We start from the raw sequence: 16,273 nt of genomic DNA on the forward strand, positions 1-16,273 counted from the left end.
AAAGTTCAGATACAAAGACGGGATTTATGAGCTGCGTGGGCCGCTGCATTCATTTTCGCTTTTTTTTTTGTGCATCATCCTCAAAGGCTGTAAGAAGTCACACCCGACTCAAACCTCACCTCCTACTCCGACTTAGCAGATCTGTCTTTGGAAACAAGCTTAGCCAAAATTTCCTCCCACCGCAGCGACTGTCCCCTCTAGCTGCGGTCTCACCCCCTCCTCACGCAGCAGATGGGATTACCCCTCACAGCAGGCGGATCCAATCAACACACCAGCGCACCCTCTGATTAACACTCCTCTAGTTCATCATTAACTGGATTACTCTGTCTGTCTTTGTCTCTCTCTCTCTGATCTCGCTCCCCCTCTATGTCTCGATCTATCATTCTGTCTATCCCCTCCAATCAAACTTTACTTTACGCATCCAGCAAGTGACCCGTGTTTGCGATAAAGGAGTAATTGATACACTAATCTAATCAAGGAAGAATGATAACTAAGCATTTATCGGCATAAATTCAATGAATGACCACCACCCCTCTCAATAATGCACCAGGATTCTTGTACAGCTGTGTGTGTGTGTGTGTGTTTGTGTGTGTGTGTGTTTTACAGCCACAGGTGTTTCGCCAGAGTGCTGTATTTTTTCGCCGCTCAGTCTGGTCTCCAGCGAGATACTCCTTGATGAGTCTCAGCCAACAGCTGTTATGGACAGACAGTTTTCTCTCAGGAGCCCCGTCGCTGCATCAGCTGGAGTAGATGTCGAGCAACGCATAAATCCTTAATAACATAAAATCCATAAAACATTTCTGGAATTTAAAGATTGCTTTCTTAGCATCGTTTGCCTTCATTAGGAGAGCGATGGTAACATTGGTAATGAAGGGATAGCACGCCTCCCTGGCTTCTGAATATTTTGGTGCATTTTGTTTGCTCTGTGCCTGCAGGCGGTTGGTTAAAGAAAATTAAAATGGGCTTTTTTAGCCCGATGATGTTCCGGAGCTCTAAACCGATCAGATCAGCAGAACTAAGAAGAGGATGAATATTGCATCAGCAGCACCTGTGCATTCCCATATTCATTAGTGCTCCAAGAATAAACTCAGCACACGCATGCTATCACTTTTAAGATTCTCTCACATTCTCTGCTACACGAGGAAACCTTGCATATCTCACACACACACACACACACACACACACACACACACACTTGTCGTATTCCATGTATTCTTCAGCGAGAAAAACCTGCAGGCTACCTCCAGGCTCACGGCGCAACCAGAGACTCTTTCCTTTCTCTCGGGTTCTTACATGTCAGGTGTCGCTGGTGTGTTTTCAAGAGCATCACAGAGTCGGCTGCTGGAGTCACAGCTCATCAGGAGCAACTGCCTGCTGCTGCTTTCAGATTAATAAGGAAGACGAGAATGAGCTCAGCTGAGCAAAGTCAGTCAAACTCGTGTGTCATACGCAGGTCAGCCCCCACATGAGTTTCTGAATAAACAATGCTTTAGAGCCCGAACCATTTGCATGATTACACATTACAGCATTTGGAAATATGCACTGAGACACATCCCAGTTTCTGTATCTGACTGCCCGACCTGGAATCGTCACCTCAGCGGAGGTAATTTGCCTCGTGCGCAAAATGTGGCCCAACACGATTGTCCGTGGCAGTCAGGGAGCGGAGAGAGTATTTGGGTTAGGAAGGATAATCCACTCACCCCTAAAGAGGATTGGAGAATCTCACAGGCTTTGATGAGTTGTGAGCTGGTGTTTATTTCACATCACAAGAACGGGGATGTTTGTGTCACAGCCAGGGCGCTTCGGCACGACCACGGTAAGCATCATGGCTAATTGTCACCGCGCTGGAGAGGTGAAAAGGGAGTGGGAGGTCGAGGGGGATAAGGGAGGAGGTATGGATGAGTGCTGATGATGTTCTGGTGTCTTGGCTCCTTATCTCGCCACAGATCCCGGGGTTTAGAGAGATGTTGTGATAAGTGAGGCTGTGCCGACCGAGATATGGATACTGCAGCGCTAATGAGCATCCTCAAAGCTCACTCATCACCCCCCTGAAAAATGACGCTTTATGAGAAAAGGGCTTTGCATGAGCACAGAAAAGCTCCACTAATATACACATAACGGATGGTTGTTTACAAGAGAAAGAAAAGAAGAAAGGAAAGAAGGGCAAGAGTTTGCAAGCGTACCTCCCGCGATGCACCGCACCCCTCCAGCATGCAGGCTTAATTGGCTCGCTTACCTTGGCTCTGAAACTCCAGGACCACCCTGATGAGAGATACAAGGGGTTTCTGTCGTGCGTCCCTGCCTTTAACCTCACAGACCATGTCCTCAACATTCAAACTCTAAGCAGCTGAGATGTGGCTACGCTTTTAAGGGAACTCTCGTGCCCTGGAGGAAGGAAATTTTAATTAGCAGGAGACAAGGCCTTTAATAAACCGGGGGCACTCGAAACAATGGCCGTGTGCTGCTCTCTCAGAGACTCTGTGACAATTCTGTATATAATAATAATACAATATTTTTTATTTATCTTTGCTTTTTATCCTGTGTCCGAGCTCTAAAATCACAGCCTATGTTCAAGACATTAACCCCTTAAGAGCTTCCTCGCACAAATTTTGTGGGTTGTGTGCATTCATTACGCCTTGGACAGACATTTTGCTAAGATCTGGGTGGTCTGTAAGACTTATGTAACTGTATTCATCTGTATTTGCCCATTTCCAGTGACTGACTGTGGTTTTCCATTTTCCGCTACCCATGCTGAAACAGGGAAATGTTGTCTAAAGCTCTTCAGGTGTGTGTGTGTGTGTGTGTGTGTGTGTGTGTGTGTGGAAATAAAAAGAAAGCATCTACAGTCAGCGCTGCTGCAGGAGGCTTTGGTAGGGTGTGATGCTGCCTTCAAATGGAAGTTGTGAGCTTGAGGTTAAGATGTGGGAACTCGTGTACACAATATGCTTGGCATTCAAGTGAGACCACCGCTGCTCGGCAACAGCGTCCAGAAGCCACCGAGGCTAACGAGCTAGCAAGCTAGTGAGCATGTAACGTAATCAGACATATTAGAAAAATTACAAAAAAAAAAACCTCAATATGACTATCGCAATATAGTATTAGTTTACCATCTACTGAAAAATGAACTTCCATGGCCTCCACCATTCTGAGAACATCAGCAGATGCATCACAACCCCAAAACAAACCGGCTATATAGATGAAGATTTTAACACCAGCTGGGAGAGATTAAAGTTAATGAGGACATCCTTACACAGGAATGGCCACAGCAGCTGTAGGTTGTGTAACAGAAATGAACCTATAATAACCTTTTTTTTTTTTAGTTATTTTTTCTATCTGTAGGTTGGTGTGTGTTATAACAGCAGCTTCAGCACAGTGGTGGTTCAAGCTAATGGCTAACGTCAGTCATGATTATAATGCTAACGTAGTGATGCTCAGGATGTGTGTTTACCATGCTCTCTATCTTAGTTTAGCACGTTAGTATGCTAATGTTGCTAAATTAGCCCTAAACACACAACACCCACACATTTTGGGACGAGATGAAACATCAGAAGATGACCAAAGTTCAAACTCGTCGTCTTTACTCAAAGATCTCAAACATGAGCAGAGTTGCACATACACCAAAGTGTATATGAGCCATGTGTGCACACATTTGTCCGCTGATGCTTGGGCACACAGGTATTTTTTTACAGTTCCTTCCCTGTAGACAGTGAGGACCGGCAGTGTTTTCGGGCTGCACACGGCTTTAATTCTTCTAATTGATAGTGAGTGACACGAGGAGAGCTTCTGCCCCCTCAAGACTGCAGCGCTGCCCTCTCCTCTGCTGTTGATTGAAATATTGCTCTATTCAACCACTTCACTCAGTTAAGTGGTATGCTGCTGCAGAGACATGCTTGATAGCGTTCAATTTACTACTGTAACTGAATGAACAAGAGTAACTCACATGGCGCTGTCCACACGCAGGTATGCCGAGGCACACATGCGGGGACACATGCGGTGTTATGTCACAGAGCTCAGAGCAGGATCAATAGGTGCTTCAGCTCTGTTCAACGCTGTGCCTAACTGTGAGATATAGAACCCACTTCGGGATTAAATGATTTTCCAAGTGAAATATGGACAGAGTGCTTGACCCACTCTGACAGCTCTGTTATTGAGACAAAATGCTGCTTCTAGTGATGTGGTGCCCCAAGGGGGGCAACGGCCTCCCTGGGCTCGAATGGCTTCCCACCATGTAATCTTGTGTCTTTTGCGCCTCTGTGATGATGGCCACCATTTTACCTTGCTTCTCCTTAACCGCTCCTTTTTGGTTTGGTATCCTGCACGTAAGATCCAGTGGTACAGCGCAGGCGAATGGATGCCACTCCTCTTGTTTTTCCGAGCTACTGTTGAAGTGGAGCCTGGGTCTGATCCAGCTCATTAAAACCCGGTTAATGTTTGTGCTGATGGCTCCGCAGAGACAGCCGGAGAGACAAGCCAGTGTTATTCCTGCCTCTGATGAAGCGTCAGCTCAAAGCCTTTATGGCTTACAGATGGAGGGAAATTCTCCAACAATACACCACCCTTCTCTGTAGGGATATCTTTAATTCACACACAAACATTCTCAATTTAATAATGTCAGTGTGAAAATCCTTTTATGGCGTGCAGCGTAATATGTGCATGAGTGTGTGCATGGGTGTGTATCTGTGTATGTGTGTGTGAGAGAGTCTGGAAATACGTTGTGGCTGTGGTGTTGTTGACAGGGAGGAGACATCTGGAACTTGGGAATTAGATTTGTTTTTGAGAAAAACAACATTGAAATGATCTCTGTTTTATATTCAAACGTGTCAGATATCCACCCTCTCTCCCCTCTAACGGCTGTTTTCTTGCATTTGTATTCAATCATCTGTCGGATGCTCACACTCACAGCCACACAGAAAACCCATCCTACATGTGATTACAGATACTGTCATAAAGACAGTGTGCAGTCAACAGAAATTGTTTTTTTTCTCTCTCTCTTTTAGAGCAAATATGACATTTGTGGTACATTCCCAGAGAGGTGCTGCATAAATTCTAAGTGAGAGCACCAGGAAATATATCCTGCCACAACATCTGTTGTTGTGGCTTAGTGTACAGACTGTGTGGCGTATCGGAGAGGTGCCGTTTGAGTGTTGAGGTCAGATAAGCCGTCTTTGTGTGAGGCAGTCCCAAAGCAGAAGATAGAGGTCAGCATGCAGAGAGCCTCAAGCTGGGGGAGATGCTGAAATCTGCTCACACTAGTCTTGAGAATGTGACCTTTTTGTTAGATGTTAACATGGATTTGTTGACTGAGTTACAGAATTTGAGCATTAATGTCATCATTTCATCAACATGTGCAGTACTAATTGCACCAATGCCGACTGCGCAATCTGTGTTTGAGCCTGACATTTTCGCCCTGTGTGCAGGTGTAAAGGGGCCTCTCACTATGGGCTCTCAGCAGACAGGAAGCGACGCTCGCAGGAGGGAGAATGCACCGACAGCACGTCGGAACTCACCATCGCCACGCTGCCCAACGACGGCCCCACCTCCGCCGCTGTGGCCCTCCTGTCGGACGAGCCCGGCCTGGTCAACCCCGCCTTCGACCCCAGCATGGAGGACAACAGCCAGTCAGGCAGCACGACCAGCCTGGCCGCCCGCAGCAGCACCAAGAAGAGTGAGTGTGAGTGGGCGAACGGATGTTTGTGTTTGTACGTGGCCATGTTCAGTCCTGCATCACGTCGCCCTGAAGTTTCGTGATGAGAGAGACGGAGCTGGAGGGAGTGTTTTCCAGAATGACAGATTGAAAATCAATAGAGAGTCGAGAGCTTTCTGGTCACAGCCACATAGGCTCCCAGTCAAAACCAGATGCCCGTGATCTATGTTCAAACGCTGTATACACTTACACCTGCAGATTTACATTGTATAACCGAGGCGCTCGTTCAACCTCGAATACAGTCTTTGTTCTCCCTAATGGTTTCTGATAGAAATCCTATTAGCCAATTAGCTCCACCGCCTTGTTTTTTTCCCCACAAATCCATAAAATCTCGCTTTGTGGAAAACAGTCGAAAAACAGGGAGAGAAAGTCACTGAGAGGGCAGGTACATTATGCAGTCAAGGAGAAATGGAAGGAGAGATGGGTTAAATATAGCTGATGCAAGTGTGTGTGTTAATGCCCAATGACGAATGAAACACCCCTCTCACTCCATTTCTCCCACCTGTGAAACCAGGAAGCAGTCACGAGTGCTCCTCTCTGCCCCTCCACCCCTCTCCTCCCACCCCCTAACGTGAGTACACCCAGGCAGTGGGGACACCAAATGACGCTGCACCAGCACTTTAGGCCCGGCCAGCTGAGTGCCCACCACCACCACAAGCGCCACTACTGCTGAACAAGCTGTCAGCTCCAGAAGCGGCTGGCGCTTTTAAAGAATAATGTGGCTGTCAGGAGTCCTCGCATCTCCCCGAGCCCGCAGAGGGAGGGAGGGAGGGGCGCTGCAGAGGCTTGCTGCCCCGTGCTCGGTGCAGCCAGGCTGGGACTGCTGCCTCTCCACTGCAGCCTCCTGCAACCTGTCTGTCTTCTTCTATGAAAAGCAAAGTAACAGACAACGGTCTCTCTGGGAGGGTCTCTTTTGGATGTGGTCACTAGAGTCCACCGTGTGTTACATCACTGCTGTAGTTACGCAACCATGTAACTATACACAGCACGGATTGGGTTTATTAATTAAACAGCCACTGGTTGAAAGCAGCTCCTCTGTCCACAAAAAGGACACAAAGTCTGAGCTTGTTGAAAGTGGCTCAACAAATAAACCTCAGAAGAAAAGGATGGACTGGAGGCAAAAACACAGTCTCTTAAGCCTCTTCAGTGAGACCACTGCAGTGATACAGAGGGTAAAGGTTGCCTGGCCCAGCTTCTGCCTTAAAGGTAGACTGTATTTTTAGAAACATTTTAAATCCTGCATTGTTTACATTTGTGTTTACAAGGGATCCAATACACTGGACTGGCATCTGCGCAGATTCTGATCTTATGAAGCAGATCAGGTCTCGGCCGTGACCTGACTGATCCACATAAAATGCTTTCTTTGTCAGTGTTATTATGAAATTCAGTATTTCCACTATCAGTTACAGTTAAATTAACTAAGTCAGGGCAAGTCGCTGACCTTACGTAAAACAATTCCAATGAACTCCACACAGTGTTATCTGCAGACAAAAATCAGGACTGTATCGGGAATAGCATGAATCTGGCAGGAATGTGAAACCTGTTGCATCCAAACATAAGGACCCAGTTATTAAAACATTCCTCTGTGCCTCTGTCCTCTACTAGAGATCAAGAACTCTAACGGACACTGAAGGAGGAAATGATTGCTGAAACTTACCACACTTATTTCATAGTATTGGAAAGCAGTGTGCACTTTAATCGCATCTAGTAAGCTTTAAAAATTATGGTTGTATTTTTAACTAACTGGACTTCCTGGCTCATACAGGTATTTCATCTTCTCACATGCCCACACAGATCTCAAACAGCCACTAAGCCACAAAGAGGCGGTTTATTGGCTGTGAGGAGGCAGATTCAGACATGTCCGGGCATGTCGAGGGTGAGGTAAACTATAAAGTGCCTCTCTTTCTCCCCTCTCCTCTGCAGTCAGAAACTTTGACCGTTCTTCAGTGAGGAGCCGATCCTTCAGGAGGTTGAACCGGGCGTTCAGTGTCCTCCGGAGGACCAAGAGCGGCAACGCGGTGAGCAATGAGACGTCCGAGGAGCGAGACAATGCCAGGAATTCCAGCGTGCCGCAGGAAGGTATGGATCAGGACCTGCGTGCTGTGTCTTGTCTTGTCTTTGTTCCTTTGACGGCCATGTTTTTGCGCTTGTGTTGTGCGTTTTGTGTTTGAGCATTGTATGATGTAACTGCTGCGTCCGCACTTTAGGATTCCCCGAAGAGGGCTCCAGAGAGAGGGCTGCACGTGTGTGTGTGCGTGTTTCCAAATGTGTGTGCGTGTGATGTTCCCTCGGCTGTACGAGGAGGATGACACGGGTGGGAGCCCAGAGTGTCACAGCAGCATATGTTTCTTTAATAATTCAGCTGCAGATTGCATAAGTCCGCTGGTGCATCACTAGAGACGGATCAAGATGGAGAGTGGTAGCCTGAGGCGCTCTGGACATGGCAGGGATAGGGGAGGTCACTGGAGACGAGGCTGCTGACGTCTCCTCCTCTATCTCATACTCCCCTCTCTAGTCTTCTCCATCTCCTCCTCCACCAACCCCTCCTCTCCTTGTCCCTCCAACACAGCCAGGGTCAACAGGTTTGCACCAACTTGATGGAGTAGTCCCCGGGGTGAGCAGCGTTCTCGACATGGCAGATCCACAAGATGCTATGTAGTAAAGAAAACCCGCTCTAGAGATATTTAATGTAATATCCCCAGCCCGACGCTCGTGATGGTTAAGTGGAAGAAATAAAGTCAACCATAAGAGGGCATAATGTTGAAGGGGAACTGCAGCACGAAGGGAAGGGGAAAATGGATGTGTACTTGCGTAAGAACGGATGACGAACGATCAGGGACCAGATTATTCTCTGAGGCCATCACCAAGGAGGCTAAGAGAATAGATTAAATATTCATTGCCTGCTGCTGGAGAGACAAAGATAGACGGAGAGGATGGAAGACTGGAGTGGAGATCCATAGAAAACAAATGGAGGGAAGAGAGGATAGAGAAAAAAACAATGGAGACAAGGAAACAAATAAAGGTATAAGAATGTCTCCGTGGATGGAGGAATCGACGAAAAAAAGAAATGACGGGATGAAGAAAGACAGACCTTGAAAGGGTGTGTGTGATGGATAGAAGGGTTACATAATAGCTGCAGGTCTCTGTGTTAATGTGGTCTCCACCCTGGAAGCAATCTGCTGCGATAACGACAAAATATTGACTCTGGAATGGAGAAAGTGCAGCGTGAGTAGAACGAACGAATGAGGCTATGGAGCTCGAGACACAGAGGGAGAGAGCCCACTGAGGGACAAGGAGAGAGAGACATTTTTCATAACCAAAGAAAAAGAAATACGACGAGGAATACATCTTCTCTGTCATTTATTGGCCAAGGCTGTTGGCCAAAATAGTCACAAAAGATCCCCACCCACCTCCACACGGGCCAGTCCAGGATGTGTCGTAATGCTGTTAAAGTGTAATTCACCACTGGGCATGAGAGGAGGAGAGCATGCACAGCTAAATGAGATACAACTCGCAGACAAGTACACATTTCTCAGCAATGTTAAATGAGGTTTGGGTGCATATAAATCTTCCTAGTTAGCTCTGTAAAATTCTGCATTCATTCTGACGACAGGATCCTGTGTTTGGTTTGGAGTCTCGAGGTGAAAACAAGTGAAAAAAATGTTCTACAAATGCAAAGAGAAATTCCTGAAGTCAAACCTTTTCTGACGCCCATTGTGAAAAGCTTGAACAGATTTACTCCTTTCGAGAAACGCGAAGAAGATACATTCCCTGTTGGATTAACGTTTTCGCTGTGAAAAGGTTGCAATATGTGTGGATTTTTGTGCGTATTAGAACTGTACTTGCATCCCCGCCCGAGTAATAACCTTGTGGAAATCTGAAATAAAGGGTTTTCCCAAGCATACTTGCTACAGATGTATGTGACTAATGATACAAACATTGTGCAGGATGATCAGCCAAGTCAATTTTCCCTCTTGGCTTGTACAAGTTTGTTTTAGTAACCTGAGGGAGTAGAGACAGCTGGTTCCACTGCTGAACCTCTCCACCACGGTCTTCCACTCTTTCTCCCTCGATGCGTCTCTCTCTCTCTCTCTCCCACTTCCTCTCCTGTTTTATTTGGCTGTTTGTCAAATTTGGTTTTTCTTGTCGTTGCGCAGTGAAATTCAGGACTTAACTCAGCCTTTTTCTCCTCCGCTTCTTCTCCCTTAGTGCTGGCTCTTCCTCAGCTGCATCACCTGATCCCCGACGGTGAACTCACCAGTATAAAGATCACGCGGGCGGACCCCTCAGAGCCGCTGGCCATCAGCATCGTCGGCGGCAATGAGACCCCTTTGGTTCGCATCCTCATCCAGGATATCTACAGAGAAGGCGTCATTGCCCGGGATGGACGCTTGCTGCCTGGGGACATGATCCTGAAGGTATCGCATTCAAAACTGGTTTCACAAATCAGTAAGAAGCAATCCCAGGTCCCTTTATTAAACTGCGTCTCTGTTGCCCTGTCAGGTAAATGGCATTGACATCAGCAACGTACCCCACTGCTACGCCGTGGCAACCCTAAAACAGCCCTGCCAACTCCTCCGGCTAACCGTGCTCAGAGAACAGCGCCACCGTTACCGCTCGCATTCACACAGCCACCAGCATGGCCACGGGCACGGCCATGACGTCGCCGGGGGCCATCCGTCTCACGGCCTCCCCCACCATCCCTTGAGGGATGATAGCATCCATGTGGTCCTGAACAAAACCACTCCAGATGAACAGCTGGGCATTAAGCTAGTGAGGCGGTCAGAGGAGCACGGAGTCTACATCTTCCATCTGCTGGAGGGCGGCCTGGCGGCACGCGACGGGCAGTTGTGCGTCGGCGACCGCGTGCTGGCCATCAACGGGCACGATCTACGCTATGGAGCGCCAGAACATGCTGCTCTGCTGATCCAGGTCAGTCAGCAGGTCTTTCTTATAACAGATTGATTTAACTAAGACAGCAGGTCTTTGCATTTTACAGAAAGCTCATAGTTGTGACGGTCAAACGAATCCACATGTTGCTACAGACCATAAGCAACTGTGTTCTGCTCTTACTCCGGGTCCCTGAGGTATTAAAGATAATTGTGGTGATTCAGGCTAATTGTGTTGTGCTGTGCTGTTGTGTCTGCACTCGCTGCAGTTAATGGTATTTAATTGTGGTGATTCCCTGATGGACCGGGCCATGCGGCCGCCTCTGGTTCCTGGTTGATGCCAGTCAATGGTGGTGTGCTTGTGGTTAATCGTGGTTAATTGCAGTGTGTTTGCGGCTGACTGTGCAGGGTCTCTGGGCCCAGAGTTCCTGTCTGAGCAGTCTGACTGGCTCTTCTGGGTCTCTGTGGAGCCAACATGGCCTCTCAGAGCGGGCACTTTCTGTCAGAGATTAAGAACTGGCTGGGAAGAAATTAAATTAGTCCAATTAAGGCAATAATGGGCTGGACTGGCTAATTCAGGAGTCAGCTCTGTGTGACAGAAGACAGGGGAAATCTCAGAGGAATGAGACAGAGTGGGGGGAGAGGGAAGCAGCCAGCCGGTCTGTGTCTATTGGACCATTTGCATGTGAATGTGTGAATCAGTGAAGCAGGACTGGCAGTTCAGTAGTACAACCCCGGTTCCAAAGAAGTTGGGGCGCTGTATAAATCTGTGATAATTTTTGACATAAACTCAACTGTAAACACTACAAAGACAATATATTTCATGTTTACCTCATCGATTTAATTGATTTTTCTATATATAGTATATACTTATTCTGGGAAAGTTGTGGAATGCTCCAAAAACACCTGTTTGGAACATTCCACAGGTACACAGGTTGATTGGTAACAGGTGATAGTATCATGATTGGGTATGAAAGGAGCACTTAGTCGATTGCTTAATAGATTACTAATAGGTGGTAGTGAATTTAAACTATGTCTGACTATGTTTTACCAGCTGATTTCTCCTGAAAGGACTGCAAAAACATACATATTCCACCTTCACCCAATGGAGTGAATGAATTTGCATTTGTGTTGCTCACAGCATCAGAAGACTGATACAACTCTCATATCTATCCACAGAACATAATGCTACAGCCAGTGGCTGGTTAGCTTATCTTAGCATAAAGGCTGGAAACAGTCAGCCTGGCCTTGTATGAAGGCAACAAAATCTTCCCACCAGCACATCTAAAGCTTACTAATCAACGTGTTATATTTTGTTTGTTTAATCTGCACAAAACCGAAAGTGTAAAAACAACATTTAGGAGATCATGAGCCAAATTATTTCTACCAGTAACTTCCTGCAGTCTCCGCTGGTTGCCTGATATCTTGCTTATTGTATTTTTAACACAATTTTTGTCAGGATTAAACAAGCGAGATATAATGTTTTAATTCGCTGGATGTTGGCTGTAGCATTAAATTTAACGGGCAGACATTAGAGTGGTATCAATCCTCTCAGTCTTTCTTTAAGAAAATGTCTACTGCCTTATTTTCATTTGTAACTCGTGTTTAAACTTGTCTCTGAATGTCCTCCAGGCAAGCGAGGAGGGCGTCCACTTCATAGTGTCCCGTCAGATCTGCCTACCTACCCCAGACATCCTCCAAGAAGCTCCGTGGGGAATGGACGGCCCCCCGCCATATTCCCCTGTGGACATAGAACAAACGCTACTGGTGAGCTGCACACACCCACACTCACACACACACACGTGAGACAAGAACATGGACGTACATACATTCAGATGTGTTCTGTTCCTCCCCCTCCCGTGATAAATATTGTCTTTCACATGCAAATGATCCATGAAGGTGTTATAATCCAGTCAAAGTTGAGCATGTCATTTAAGCCTCTCAGAGATCTTTTTCACTGCACAGAAAGCAGCCACTCACCCCTCAGGATTCAGAGATATCTGGCCATGTCTCTTGTTCTAGTAATGACCAATTTGACAGCTCTGCCTTATTTTCTGATTTACAGAGCAATTTTCTTTACGATCACTGTTTCAAGCTCAAATGTATGATTTCAAATTTGGTTTAAAGGCAGCCACTGATCGTTCTGTAGATCACTATCCTTTAAAATGCATTGAACCACATTTCAAACAGCATACATTTTGGCCTAAATATCCTGTAAAAGAATTATTTGCAAACATTTTGGGAACACACATATTTGCTTTTGTAGAGTGCAAACTTCTCATCAAACTCTCAGCAAGAAAATAAATTAGTGTATTTCCCATGTCTGTACACACTCTTTGCTCTTCATGATGTGGTAGTGCACAGTACACAATTTACACAGCCTGCAGTGTAGTGTGGAGGTCAGTGTGGACAGTGTTCACGCAGCTACATTCAGCGCCGGGGTCAGTCATGTGACCGCAAGTGATCGCCCCCTGTGAGCGCAGCAGAAATGTGTGAATGCTGCACAATAACGAAACAGCACAAGCTACATCCCATAAACCTCAATGAGTCCATGTGTTATTCATTACTACTCTACTCTAAACACACTTGCCATAAATAAAATCTCACGCGCTTTATCCCTCACGCAGCCCCCAAACCAAGTCGCGCATTGCTGCACCCATGAATAAATCAGATCGTCTATATCCAACGTGGACACAAAATGAAGAGGCACTTGAGCTGCTTGATGTCCTGTCTTAATAACCACCATATATTATACATTACCAGTTATGCTAATGAGGTCAGTCATTAATTAGCAACTATGTCTATGTCATTGGACTCTTGTTCCTGTAGCACAGCATGGGTGGTATTTGTATGAATCCTCCAATCAGCAAGAGGCTGCTGCAAGTCCCAGAGAAATCAGTCATTAATATGCAAATGTGCGGCTCCAAAATCCAATTAGATTATGAAGTGTATAGAAGGTGCCCTTGGTGTAACAATTAAGTTCACATCGTGTTTGGTCTTCAGTTATTGTGTTTGTAAGAATGTGGATACACAACGAAAGACCCAAGACGCCGCTGTGACGGCGTCAATTATGAATGTCGTGCATGTCTTTATGTCTCCTAGCATGGCAGCAGAACAGAAATTAGTACATGGAATTGGGGCAGAAAACAGCCTTGTTGCTTTTAGATCTCCATTATTAATTTACTCTCCGCTGCACTGTCTTTTTTCCCCTGTGAAGGACTCTTGTCAGAAGCCTGCATGCTATGAGAAGACAGTTACTCTGACTAAGGAGCCGTACGACTCTCTGGGCATGACGGTGGCGGGCGGCATGTCCAGCCGCGGGTGGGACCTCCCCATTTATGTCACAAACGTGGACTCTGACGGCGTGGTGGGACAGGAGGGCTCCATCCGCAAAGGTAATAATGAACTTCTAAGGAATCCCTTGACGTCTCTTTCCATTACTTACCTGCACACTCAATCTTATAATGTAATTATCAGACTATTACTCTTGTGTTTTATTACAAGGAGTGTCATGTTCAGCGCTTGTGCAAATAATTACTCATTTAGTGGATGGAGTATTTGCTTCACGAGGATGTCGTCTTCTGGAGCTCATATTATGGCAGGCAGACTGTCATGGATTTAGCTATGATGATGAATACGTTGTATATAACAGACGTAGTGATTGATGAACACTTAAGACTCATGTTTCATTACGAAGTTCATTCATCCAGCGGGAAAAGTCAGTGCTGCTGCTGCTGTGGTTCAGTGCTCCACAAATTGGCTCTAACACACTTAAACAAAAACACAAACAAACATTAGCATAGCAGTACTAAGGACTTACTGTGTTAAAGAGGAGAACTGGTGGGGTACTTAATTATTTCATTATATGAAGTCAGTCAGCTCTGAAATAGAGCAAAACATGGAGCGGCACGCAAATAATTGGATGTAATAGCGGCAGTCTATAGCCTGTAACGCAGTTGAAAGCAGAGGAGTGAGAGATTTTCGCCCCAAGTGCTGATTCCAGAATATTGTATATCCATCTTACAATATGAACATATTAAGTCATTAAGCATAACAGCAGCATAGAGACTTCATAAAAACACAAGTAAATGTAGTCTCTTTGTCCGATGGATGGTTGAAGGCGCACATTACTGTATTCGTAAGGGACATAGCAGCAGCAGCTGTGTCTGTTTGTGTGCTGATGAAACATGTTTGTGTATTGTAATAGACTATTCATTCTCATTTGCATATCTGCCCAGGGCAAATGTGTCCTTTGAGTCGCTTATTAGCAAGCTGGACTGCGCCGTCTGTTTTTCTTTGCAACACTTTCATCACTAGGAGGCTTTTTAAAGCACAGGTGGTGCCTGGTTTCCATCCCTTTGTATTGTAGCACGGAGGTTGCTGAATATTAAATAGGCAGATGATGAGTCCCTGTCCTGTGAGGTCCTTTGAAAAGCATTTATCAGAGCAGCAACCGTGGGCAGAGGATGAACTGTGCTGTCCGCTTCCTCCCCCGCAGGTGACATCTTGCTAAACGTGAACGGGGTGGACTTGACGGGGGTGACGCGAGGAGAAGCTGTGGCCAACTTGAAGAACACCTCCTCTCCCGTTGTGCTCAAGGTCTTGGAGATGCGTCCTCCGGAGGAAAGCCTGCAAGAGTGCACATTGCCGCCCTGTCTCACACCCTCGCCCACAGACAGCACCAAGAGCCCACTGCCCAATGATGATTACTCCCCACTGTGGGTGTCATGGCTGCAGCTACCCAGGTGAGCCTCCCGTGATGTCTCTGTTTCCACTCCACATACATTTTTCTACTTTCTAAACTCCTTTTTTCTGAGCCCAGTATAATTTACACCCCCCACACTGGTCCTTGTGACCTCTGCCAGCTGGTGCCAACTGAAATTTTGACAGAGCCAGCTGGGGAGAGAGTGCTCATTATACTTTCAAGCTAAGTTTTCAGCTTAAACGTTCACCACTGTTATATCAGTAAAACTTTTGAGAATGAAAAACTTTCCCTCGGATTGAAACATTGGAATTTATCCTACTACAATGTGCTGCCGGGAAGACAGCAGTGAGCTGGCAGCAATAAACAACCACTGCTGCTGTAGCTTAAAGTGAAATAAAAAGTGTTTCTCCTCACACAGTGAATTGATTAGGAGTCAAAACCAAGCACTGAGTCACAATGGGAATGTAGTCTAGACCAGCGGTGCAACAAAAGGATCTGAATATAATTTTCACTCAGCCTGGAGCTATCTTTATGAGAGTGATATAGAAGTCCAACTATTCTTATTGTTTCACATCTCCTGGGAGGAAAAGTCATGCCTTCATTCAAGGAGCAAGCCAGGCCCGCTGTCTTCTGAGCTGCACTGGTTTCTGCAATCTAGCTGCTGCACAGTATGGATATACAGTATATATAATTTAAAGATGCAGTTGAGAGATTAGCGCGTTTAATCTCTCTCTTGGCTCATGCAGGCATCTCTACTGCTGCAAAGACATTGTCCTGCGGCGAAGCACTTCGGGCAGCCTGGGCTTCAGCATCGTGGGAGGTCAAGAGGAGGTCAACTGCAATCAATCCTTTTTTATCCGCTCCATCGTGGAGGGGACGCCAGCCTACAACGACGGCAGGATAAGGTATTCAGCCAGTGCACAAAGCCTTTTATACCAGCTTCAACACAACCTGTATATGCAAAAAGATTGTGCA

At 46.2% G+C, this 16,273-nt stretch overlaps 1 protein-coding gene across 2 annotated transcripts in view; it reads left to right on the plus strand.

The window, feature by feature from the left end:
• Positions 1-16,273, plus strand: part of lnx1 (ligand of numb-protein X 1) — a 34,120-nt gene that overhangs the window by 16,297 nt on the left and 1,550 nt on the right. The window contains exons 3-10 of one of the 2 annotated variants that reach the window (XM_041935020.1): positions 5,418-5,671; positions 7,628-7,783; positions 9,914-10,122; positions 10,208-10,636; positions 12,226-12,360; positions 13,811-13,988; positions 15,092-15,338; positions 16,045-16,203. In XM_041935020.1, the coding sequence (XP_041790954.1) occupies positions 5,418-5,671; positions 7,628-7,783; positions 9,914-10,122; positions 10,208-10,636; positions 12,226-12,360; positions 13,811-13,988; positions 15,092-15,338; positions 16,045-16,203 (1,767 nt within the window). The remainder of the gene's footprint in view (positions 1-5,417; positions 5,672-7,627; positions 7,784-9,913; positions 10,123-10,207; positions 10,637-12,225; positions 12,361-13,810; positions 13,989-15,091; positions 15,339-16,044; positions 16,204-16,273) is intronic. The other variant, XM_041935022.1, reaches the window with a different exon arrangement.

Source organism: Chelmon rostratus, chromosome 4 (genome assembly GCF_017976325.1).
Source record: "Chelmon rostratus isolate fCheRos1 chromosome 4, fCheRos1.pri, whole genome shotgun sequence".
In the NCBI taxonomy this organism is placed as follows: Eukaryota; Metazoa; Chordata; class Actinopteri; order Chaetodontiformes; family Chaetodontidae; genus Chelmon; species Chelmon rostratus.